Here is a 10,543-nt window from a genome sequence, read left to right as displayed (position 1 = left end):
ACAGACAAGGCTTAAAAAAATAAACCACCACAACCCTCAAAACGTTAAAACTTTAACACTGCCCGAGAAAAAATGGCGTCGCCAAAGCAAACACGCATGTCGTAAAGGAACATTCGGAGAACAAATAGACCCTTTAGACATTTTAAGGTGTGAGAGCACAAACGGTAAACCTTTGAATAGAAGGACCGGAATGCAACCTTGAGAAACTTTCCCAGAAAGTAGGAATAAAGAAAAACAGAGGAAGGACAGGAGAGAAAAGATAAATTTAAAGGCTCCGTCTGGGAAGTCCGACACCGAGATAGTAAGTGTCAGAGACACAGCAGTCTACAAGGGGCAGTGCCTCGGGTCAGACCAGGGTGGTCTCCACTGTGGAGCCTCCCACTCAGCTTGTGCAGGACAAGGTGGGGTGACTCCTCTCCAGAGCCTGTGGCCATCTTGGTGGCTGCAAGGGCAGTAAGTGTGGAACATAGTGACGTGGTGATGGTGACCGGGGTGGCTGAACTTGGCAGAGCAGAGGCCCCCACCTCCTGTGCAGTAAAAATGCACAGAAGTGTTGTTGAGAAAGGACGGATAAGGGGGAACAATCTAGGAGGTGGAGACCAAAGGCAGGACACCAGTTAGGTGACTGAAAGAGTGGCCTGGGTACAGGTGCCAGGTGCTGGGGATTTGCAAAGGGGGAGGAAGAGGAGGAAGAGGCAGAAGCCACAGAGAGAAGCAGAACAGAGGTCTTGGCAGAGTGTGGCTGAGCAAACAGGGATGGAGAGAGAAATGCTGGGGGTGACCTGGGATCCTGGCTGAGCTGTGGGGCCACAGACAGGAGGGGAAGAGGAGGAGGAGGAGGAGGAGGGAGAGGAGGGGGAAGGAGAGGAGGAGGGGAGGAGGAAGAGGGGGAAGGACAAGAGGAGGAGGAGGAGGAGGAGGAGGAGGAGGAGGAGGAGGAAGGGAGCAGGAGGATGAGGGGGAGGGCTAGGGGAGAAGATCGTGGGGGGAAGAGTCAGAGTGGCCCGCTGTGGTGGCTCCAGTTTGGTGGACAGCCACTGCACTGTCTTCGGCTCCCATCCCTGGATGGTGCTGGACCAGATGCCAGCTGTGTGTGAGCAAGCTGTGGGCCTGGACCTTGGGAGGAGGCCAGGCTGAGAAATCCTCAACACTGGAGTGAGGGGTGTAGCCAAGGGTGTTGGATCAAGTTCTGGGGGACTTCCGCCTTTTCTTTGCAAGGAGCGAAGGGTTCAGAGGTCAGGGAGGTGCCCCTGGGGAGCCTGGGGGATACTGGCCATCCTTCTTGGGCCCTGAGGCTTGGAGTCTGGACCGAGCTGGGTGCATCAGAGACCTCCCTCTGTGTTGCGCATGTCGACTCCTTAAGGCCCTAACATGGGAGGGGTGAAGAAATACAGGAAGTGACTCAAACCCACTCTTTGAGTCTGTTGCCCTCTCCCCACAGGCTGTCCCCCCTTCAGCAAGCCTGCGCTCTGCCTGATGGGTCCCTGTCCCCACACCTTTCCCTCAGCCCAACCTACCTTTGCCTTGTGCATCCCCTTCTCCTTGGATGTGACCCTCTCTCCTGTGCATACCCTCCCTCTGTCACCGCTTGGGAAGGGGCTGTGCCCTGGGTTTGGGCAGGCATTCCTGGAAGGGCAGGCAGTGGGAGGGATTTCCTGGTTGGACAGGTCAGTGATACTGAATCAGAGGGGGAGAAGGGTAGGGGAAGGAAAGGAGGAGGAGAAGAGGGGAGGAGAAAACAGGCGGAAATATGTGGACAAAGCATCTGAGTTTTGGAAAGACAAAGGTGATCTTGTGGTGAGCAGGCAGTTAGTGAGGGTCTAATTTGGACAGCCCTGCTGGGGATCATTTTTCTTGCCTCTGTGTTCACTGGCTGATTCCCTGTCTGACCATCTGTCCAGGGACGGAAGCCCCTCCCTGCTTCATTCTCTCCCAAGCCCAACCCAAACCCACTCACCAGACAAGCAGGGCTGACAACACCACGCTCTTGGCCAGAAGGAGTCCACAGAGCACGGAGACCAGAGTGCTGGGGGTTGCAGGGTGACAGTGGAGGGTGCAGTTTTGTTGCCTGGAGAACAGAAAACAGAGGGGAGGGGAGCTGGTTGGGGTGGCAGCTCTCTGCTGTGGGCCCCTGAGCCAGGGCCGTGTGCGTGAGGGTCCCACCCTTGAACTCACTGTGAAGGGGCAGTGACGGCAGAGGAAGCCCTGGGGGCCTCTCTGGCTCTTCCAGTGGAGGACACACAGCTCTGGGTCTGTGATGACATCAGGTCATGGGAAGCCCGGGTGGCCTGCGTGGAGGCAGAAGCTGTCAGGGAAAGAAAAGGAATCTGAGTTAGCTGGAGGGACAGCACATCTGTTCTAGCTGGCAGGAAAGCTGGAATGGGGACCTGGGCTGAACTGGGAACAGAAGCTCAGAGCCTGGGAAAAAACCAATTCTGGGGTCGGGACTGGGCTATGAAGTCCCATGGCTTAAGACTAGACAGATCTGTGGTTTAGGCTCTATTCAGTGCCTGTGGAGGTGTTCTTGGCTCCAGGAAGAGCACTGGAATGGGAGTCAGGAGGCCGGGGCTTCTCTCCAAGCATGTCTACACGTTTGGAAGGGCACTGTCTAGCTCCGAGCCTCCCCAAGTGGGGAAACAGTCACTGTCTTTAAGTGGCTCTCATCTCTGACATCCCTTCCCATTCTCGTACTTCTGGTGCTATTAGGGGGAAGGGGCCCCTCCCGGGGAACTTTCAGACCGCTTTCCCACCCCTGTCCTTCCTGGTTCTGCCGCAGAACTCTGGGTCCCTCTGCAGACCCCACTGCCTCAATGACCTGGGTAAGTACATTTTATGGGGTCTCCTCTTGATTCTGAAACTTTTGCAAGCTCCCTGTCCCCTACCTCCACTGCCCTGCTTTTCCAGTAAGACCCCAGACCTACCAGTGGTCAGAGCTCTTGATGGAGGCTGGTGGGAGGCCATCTCTGGAAAGGTGATGGGGGCTATTAAGGATGAAGAGAGAATAATGACTACTGGGGGTGGGTGAGGCCCAGAAGGGAAACGAGTGCTGTCAGCCCCAATGCTGTGACAGGAAGTGGGGACTCTCGGTGTCCTCAGCTAGGTCTATATACCCATCCACCCAGGATCCATGAAGGGAACAGCTGAGGGAAGGGCTGGGAGAGGCATGGGGGAGAGGGTACCTGATGTTGGGACATCCCATGGCCCAGGGGCTTCCCTGGAGAGAGTCCCAGGTCAATGGACATGTGGCCATGACCCTGTCCCACAAGGGCACTCTCTCTGAGGCTGCCCAGAGTGACTACTGGGAGCAACCCGTGTGCCCAACCTAGAAGAGGTTCTCATGACACTCAGGGAAAATTCTAGTCCTGAGCTACAGCATGTGATCTGTGGGTGGATGCTGGTCCACAAATTATTTATAACCTGCCTGCACAAGGTAAATATAGAAATCGGGAGTAAGGATCTTGGAATTTATCAATCTGACATTGCCTCAAGGTCCAAGCATGTGATTAGTAAACCGGTCTGGTGGAACAGGATGTCAATCAGTTTAGGTACTGGCAAACTGTCACGGAGAATCACGCATGGGGCAGGCTGCATGACAGCAGCAGAGCAGGACCATGATACCTGAAGGTTCGTTGCTCGACTATAACCCAAAAGTGTATCAAGACCTGAAAAAGTTATTTTTATAAATTTTTATAATCATTGACATTTTCAATCTATCCGTTATGAATTTATTTTTAAAAATATTTACTTATTTTGGGGAGAGCACAATCAGGGGAGGGGCAGAGAGAGAGAGAGGCAGAGGATCCAAAGTGGGATCCATTCTGGTGGGCTGGCGAGCCCGATGGGGGGCTCAAACCCACGACCCACGAGATCATGACCTGAGCTGAAGTCAGAAGCTCAACCGACTGAGCCACCCAGGTGCCCCTATCCATTTTTTTTTTTAAATTAGAGTTTAACATGATTAGCTAATGTAGAGTAGTGATTAGTTAATTCGAGTACTAAATTAACAGAGAGCAAAACAAAGTCACTGAGCATTGTGTCAAGAAAAGCCCCATCTTTTCGGGATGTAGCAGTAATAATAAACCAAACGGTGATAGCGGAATTAATTCCAAAGATACTTTTCCTTCTGAGATCATTCCAAAGGGTTTGCATTGGTTATGTCTGAACATGCAATCCTTCACTATGGTAAAGCAGAACACTGTCCACTTCCTAATCTCAGGAGCCCGTGAATGTCACCCCACAGGGCCAGAGGGGATTTGCAGATGTGATTAAGGTTAAGGACTTGAGGTGGAGAGATATTCTGGGCGAACCTAAGCTAATGATTAGTATTTAAGAGCAGAGAATGTTTCCCAGCTGTAGTCAGAGAGCAGTGCAGCTTGAAAACGGCTTCTGGCTTTGAAGACAGAGGAAGGGGGCCACAAGCCAAGGAATGTGTGGAAGCGGCTAGAAGCTGGGAAAGCTCTCAGTTATGTAGCCTGTGAGAAAACGGGACTCTGGTCTTATTAGCTACAAGGAACTGAATTCTGTCCAAGACCTGAATGCGTGAGAGTAGATTCTAAGAGCCTCCAGAAAGGAATACAGCCTGCTGCTGATACCTTGATTTTAGCCCAGTGAGACCCATGCCGGACTCTTGATCTATAGAACTGTGAAGTCATAAATTCGTGTGGTTTTAAGCCACTACATTTGTGGAAATTTGTGATGACAGCAACAGGAAACTATGGCACTCATAAATAGCATGAGGTTTGTAGTTCTAATGAATGGTGAGGCACTCAAACCCATTGAGTTCATTGTTGAGGCTCAGTGAAGAGGCTAAGGAACAAGTACATCATGAAAGCAAGTGACATTTACAAAACATTAAACCACAAGTTCAAAATGAGCTATTTGTTTTTAAAAGAGTCCTGAATTACAACTTTCTTCAAAGCAGTCAGTATTTCACCTAGTAACTCTAGAGTTCTGTGGGCTTCTTGTAAAGTAATGCTTTGTGTTGCTAAGACAAAATGTCTACCTACAGGTGTCAAAACATTATCGAAAGACTGTAACAGAGGTGTCTGCTCTACCTTGTTGAGCTAGTCTGTGGCAAAGAAGGGAAATTAAATATCACTTTATTGACACATTAGCTCAACATACTCAGGAATTGGCTAATGAGGAGGAAGACCAACTCCTGGGACAAATAAAGTTAGCAAGGTGTTTTTCACGGCAACTTGAGCAAAGCACATCGCAAACATAGTTATTCTTTTTAGACTATGTGCAATTTGAACATGATGATAGGAAGGTATTCCTCTGTATCATTTCGTTTCATTGTCAAAAACACAACTAGCCCTGAGCTGAATAGAACTATGAAGGATTTTATTATCGACCAGTGGTTTGTGGCTCCAGTTTCGCATCCGAGTATGTTCTGATAGCTGCTATGTGACAGGAAAACACGCGGGAGCAGTCCTTCAGATGAAGGAGCCTTGCACCAGAGTGTAAGCCAGTGCACCGCCTCCTTCAAATTCTTGCTCTGAGAAAATATCAGCTGAGCTGCACGCGTGCCTACCAAAGTGGGAAAAATCGTGAATTACATAAAGATGAACGCGTTGAATTTGAAATCGTTCTCTTTATTATGTGATCATGTGGAAACCCCTCAGAGTTGTTATTGTATGCCAGGTTGCAATGATTCATTACTGAGGGTGACAGTTCTGTTGAGAACATTTGAGCTACGAAAAGGACTCCCACTATCTTGGCAAGATAGAAACCAGGTCAGTACTAACTTTTTAAAGATGGGAGTCACATGGTCAGGCTTGGTTATATCACAGCTTTGAGGCTATTCCATGCCAGGGAAGGACGCAACATATTTTTCAACGGCAAATGAGATCTAAGCGCCCAAACAAAAGTTAGAGGCTTAGAAGGATAGTTTCTATAAACTTTCATGACATGTTCTTAATTCAGTAACAATTATCAGCAAAATAGGTGATCTTGTCTGCAAAAGTGCTTGTAGAGAAACCTGGATAGTTTGATGGAATGTTTTGCATTTTATTATCTGTCCAAAGAAGATACATGGTAGGAAATTCATAGAACCAGAGACCATTTTTTCATCAAAAGGTATTTCAAATGTAAACAGAACTCTATAAAATAAAAATTTGGAACTAGCCCCTGACGAAGGATCAAGGATGCATTTTGAAAATATAGCACCGCTCGCTTCCTTTTGTAAAAATTAAAAATAAAAATATTGAGCTTGTAGGAATTGATTTAGAATTCCTTCTTGGATTTCAGCTATAATGTTAACAACAACATCCATCACCCACATGCATACTTTCAATAATCAATGGGAACCGTTTTTATAACTGAACTTTTTCCCCCTTATGTTTGTTCTGATTGTCTTTGTTGAAAAGTAATTTTATGTCTGTAAAATCAAATCAGCATTTTGGGCTTGTGCTTTGTATGTGTGTGTTTTTCTCTCATTTAATTTTTCTAGTAATTCATTTCTATTGTGTTTTACCAGGAGATAGTCATTGATGGATTGGAGATGTTTTGAAAAGGTCCTCCACCACTGTCTTAGTCTGCTTGGGCTGCCATAACAAAGTGTCACAGCCTGGGTGGTTTGGAAACAACAGAAATTTATTTCTTACCCTGGAAGCTGGGAGTCTGAGGTCAGGGTACCAGTGTGGTGGGGTTCTGGAGAGTTCCCTCTGCAGGCTATCATTTTACATGGCAGAAAGAGGAGGAGAGAGCTTGCTGGAGATCTCTTTGGTAAGGGCACTAATTCCACTCCTAGGGGCCCCACCCTCATGACCTCATCACCTCCCAGAGGCCCCACCTCCAAATACCATCACATTGTAGGTTAGGATTTCAACCCATGACTTTGTGGGTTGAACATTCAGTTCGTTGCAACCACAGATGCTTTGAGAAGCTCTGATTCAGACTCATGTTGGCCAACTTGTTTGTAAAGGGCCAGAGAGTAACCACTTTAGGCTTGTGGGCCATATGGTCTCTGTTGGAACAGCTGCTCCTGTAGCATGAAAATGGCCTTAAATCATATATAAACATATGGGCATGGCTGTATTCCAAAAAACCCTTTATTTGTGGACACTGACATTTGAATTTCCTGTAATTTTTGTGTGACACAAAATATTATTTTTCTTCGACTTTTTCCCCCCGACCATTTAAAAATCATCCTTAGCTTTCAGACCAGAGTTTGCTGACCTCTGATCTGGGCCAGGAAGAATGGACAGACCAACATGATACCAACATGGTGGGGCGGGGGGTGGTTTGTGGCCAGGGCCACACATTTACTGAACACGTACTCTGTGCCAGGTACAGGTGCCTTCTCTAAGAATGCCAGGCAGTCTCGGGCTGCCCTGTGGCCAGGTCATATGAGCTCAGGGTCAGAATGCTCCCATGATCTGTTTGGGCACCTTTGATGAGGCTTGTAAATCATCAAGACAGTGAGTGAGGGGTGTGTGTGTATGTGTGTGTGTGTGTGTGTGTGTGTGTGTGTGTGTGTGTGTACATGTATTCAAGTCCCTGGGACACCTGTTCCCAACAACCTTCCCAGGAGATCTGAATGGGGGGGGCAGCCTGGCTTCATGACTAAGAAACTAGAAGGCACCCAAAGGGAGCCAGGGGACCCCCTAGGAAGAGGCTTACCTGGAGACACCGTCAGATAGAACCTTATGGACTTAGAGACAGAGTTGCCGGAAGCATGGTAAATTCTACACCAGTAGTGTCCTGAATCTTCCTCCTTCAGCCCAGTCATGGTGACAATGAAGAGGCCGGTGCTAGGGTTGTCCCAGATTGAGAATCGAGAGGCTTGAGCCAGCCTGCGGGGACCGGAGCTGGTGACTAACCTGGTGCACTTGAACACCGATAGCTCCTTACACCAGCTCTTCCTCTCGTAGGGCCAGCCCTTGGGGGGGTACTGGCATCTCACAGAAAGCGTCTGCCCCACCACTCGGTGAAGTGGCTGTGCCTCTGGTACAGCCCACGAGCCTGGAGAGGAGGCAGCAGGTCAGGGCCACACCAGGACCTGCTCCTCCAGCAGCCCCAGGCCCAGAGCACTTGCTCTGGAGCCCGCGGTCCTGTAGTCCCTGTGCCACCCTCGCCTCTCCTCCCCAGGCTCTCGCCTTCCTCCTCACCTGGGATCACCAGTGACAGGAGCAGCAGGGGTGGGAGCGGGGCTCTCTGGACCATGTGGCCATTTCCTCTCGTGCTGGTGCCAGGGGACATGGGGGACGCTGGGGAGAGGGAACCTGGAGCTGGTCTGATTCTCCTCAGCTTTCCCAGCACCTCCAAGATAGATAAAATGAGAAAGGCCAAGGGCAGCTTGGGGAGTGGGAGACCCGGGGAGCGCCGACCTGGCCGGCAGAGGCAAGCGGAGACCAACGGTGGCAGTTGTAAATCCGGACCAGGAGGGAACAGCCCTGCGTGGCGCACAGCTCCTGGGTGTCCATAGAGACTGCTTCTCTCCTCTGTGCCCCACTGCCCCTTCCCCCTCAGGGCCTGACCTTGGGGGAGGAGCTGGGACAGCCAGGAGGAAGCTGTGGTCACGGGCTGTCCACTCTCCTCCCTCTGTGCACTGCCTCTTCTTTGCAGGACCCTGGCTTTGCCCCTCTCTTCAGGGCGAGCCACGCTGAAGGTGGGTGACCAGCTCAGGGGCACTTGGAGATCTGTGCAAGACTCCACTAAACCCCACTGACCCTGGGGGTCGTCAGAAACTTCAAGCCCGGTCCTGCCTGGCGGGTCACTGACATGTTTCCTCCCTGGGAGGCTTTGTGGGTGCTGGAGGGGAGAGGGGAGGGGTAAGAAAGTATAGGGAGAGTCCCTGGCAAAGGAAGGGAGAGTGGAGCTGGGGCAAAGAGAGCCCGGCTGGGTGGAGGGATGGGTCAATGGGGGATGGAACACAGGAGCCTGGACCACCAGTCTCCTATAAATCCTCGACTCCTGCCTGTGGGCACTAGAGCGCTGTTTGTGTCATTGATGTGTAGATAGATGCAGGGCTCCAGCATCTTTAGGGAACCTACTTTTAAAAAATGACGCGGGGCGCCTGGGTGGCTTAGTCAGTTAAGCGTCGGACTCTTGATTTCGGCTCAGGTCACGATCTCACGGTTCGTGAGTCTGAGCCCCTGCCTCAGGGTCTGTGCTGAGAGAGAGGGTTCTCTCTCCCTTCCTTTTTGCCCCTTCCATGCACTCTCGCTCTCTCTCTCTGTCAAAATAAATAAATAAGCTTTAAAAAATGATGCAGTTTACAAAGAGGTTTTATATAAAACATACAAACAAATGTTGGGAGAAAGAAGGGATCGAGAGAGAGAGGGAGAGAGAGAGAGAGAGAGAGAGAGAGAGAGAGAGAGAGAGACATCAGGACCCACAGCCCTGTGCTAACATGTAACTCCACATGCAACCACCAGGGAACTCTACTCAGAGCTCATGCCTGAAGAGGGAATTTGAACGTATTGAGGGTGTTAATTCCAAGTCCCCTGCTCCCCTGCACCCCGCCCCCCACTCCTGCCCTCCTTTCTGCCTGGGTGCAGAGCCCTGCTCCTGCAGTGAGAGGGGGCAGAGACTGAGGATAAGGATGTAAGGGCAGAAAGAGGACGGGCATGGGAGGCACCTGACTCTTTCCTAGAAACGACCAGGGAAAAGCAGGATGGGGTTGTGGCACCGAAAGGACTGCTCAAGACGATGCCCACTACCCGTTTGCACCCATCAGTGCACTTAGGGTGTTCGTGTGTGCTTTCTCCTAATTCCACAGTGGGCAGGGAGGTGTGCTTTGTTTTCCCCCCACGTGGGGAAACTGAGGCCCAGATGGGTCAGTCTGACCTGCTCAAAGTCACGTGATGATGTAAAGATGTAACCAGACCAGCTTCCTGACTTCTGACGGGGACTTTCTGTTGAAGTCTGGCCCGGGGACAGGGCAGGAAACCAAAGCGTACACCCTTGCAGAGGCAAGCTCCTGGCGGTTCATTTCCTGGCATTCAGCCGGGCTCAGTGTTTCCTCTCTTGACCTAATTACAGACAAAATGCGGGGGTGGAGGGCACCCTTCTGAGGGGGAGGAAGGAGGCTCTGGCCCCGGCGGGCATAGATGTGTGTCAACTTGTGTGAGGGTGTGCAGCCACTGGTTCCCACACCAGTGTCCCCTTTGTCTGGTCGCTGCTGACCCCTGGGAAGGGATGCCTCCTCCTTGCAGTCCCCCAAGATCACTCTTTGCCCACATACCACTATGTCTAGGTGCCTCCAGCTTGGGGTTGGCTCTGAGCTGTTCTCTGCCAAGTCAACATGGGTCCGTGGTGCCCAGGGGAAGTTTTTGAGGAAACTTCTAAAGCTCTAAAAGTCTCAGTTTTTTCCTTTCTTGAATAGATAACAATGGATCACTGATATGATTATTCTGGGAATAAATGATTAAGCCCTTCCATTTATAGAAGTGCCTGTTACATGGTATTAATGAATGTCTGCCATCATTAGTAATCAACATTCACAATATCATGTTTCCTTGACTTTTAATTATATACATATATTTAATATATAATTCGATGCCTATATATATATAGACATCAAATAGCAGTACAGCAA

The 10,543-nt window shown here is 50.2% G+C and overlaps 1 protein-coding gene across 1 annotated transcript; it reads right to left on the bottom strand.

The window, feature by feature from the left end:
* Positions 1 to 1,171: 1,171 nt before the first annotated feature.
* Positions 1,172 to 8,166, bottom strand: NCR2 (natural cytotoxicity triggering receptor 2). The gene is made up of 5 exons (XM_042937289.1): positions 8,112 to 8,166; positions 7,624 to 7,965; positions 2,176 to 2,305; positions 1,956 to 2,068; positions 1,172 to 1,367 (listed from the first exon to the last, which is right to left on the bottom strand). Exons 1-5 carry the CDS (start codon positions 8,164 to 8,166, stop codon positions 1,237 to 1,239), a joined length of 771 nt encoding a protein of 256 aa, XP_042793223.1. The 3' UTR covers positions 1,172 to 1,236.
* Positions 8,167 to 10,543: the final 2,377 nt, after the last annotated feature.

The sequence above is a fragment of the Panthera leo genome, chromosome B2, assembly GCF_018350215.1.
Source record: "Panthera leo isolate Ple1 chromosome B2, P.leo_Ple1_pat1.1, whole genome shotgun sequence".
Taxonomy (NCBI): Eukaryota; Metazoa; Chordata; class Mammalia; order Carnivora; family Felidae; genus Panthera; species Panthera leo.
Note: the sequence above shows the minus strand (reverse complement) of the source record. Positions and strands in the feature narration are given on the sequence as shown.

Coding starts and splice junctions, on each gene's coding strand:
- NCR2 (XM_042937289.1), bottom strand. CDS start 8,166: ATGGTCCAGAGAGCCCCGCTCCCACCCCTGCTGCTCCTGTCACTGGTG. Junction 2,306..7,623: donor CTATCTGACGGTGTCTCCAG/GTAAGCCTCTTC, acceptor TTTCCCTGACAG/CTTCTGCCTCCACGCAGGCC. Junction 2,069..2,175: donor GCCGTCACTGCCCCTTCACA/GTGAGTTCAAGG, acceptor TCTGTTCTCCAG/GCAACAAAACTGCACCCTCC.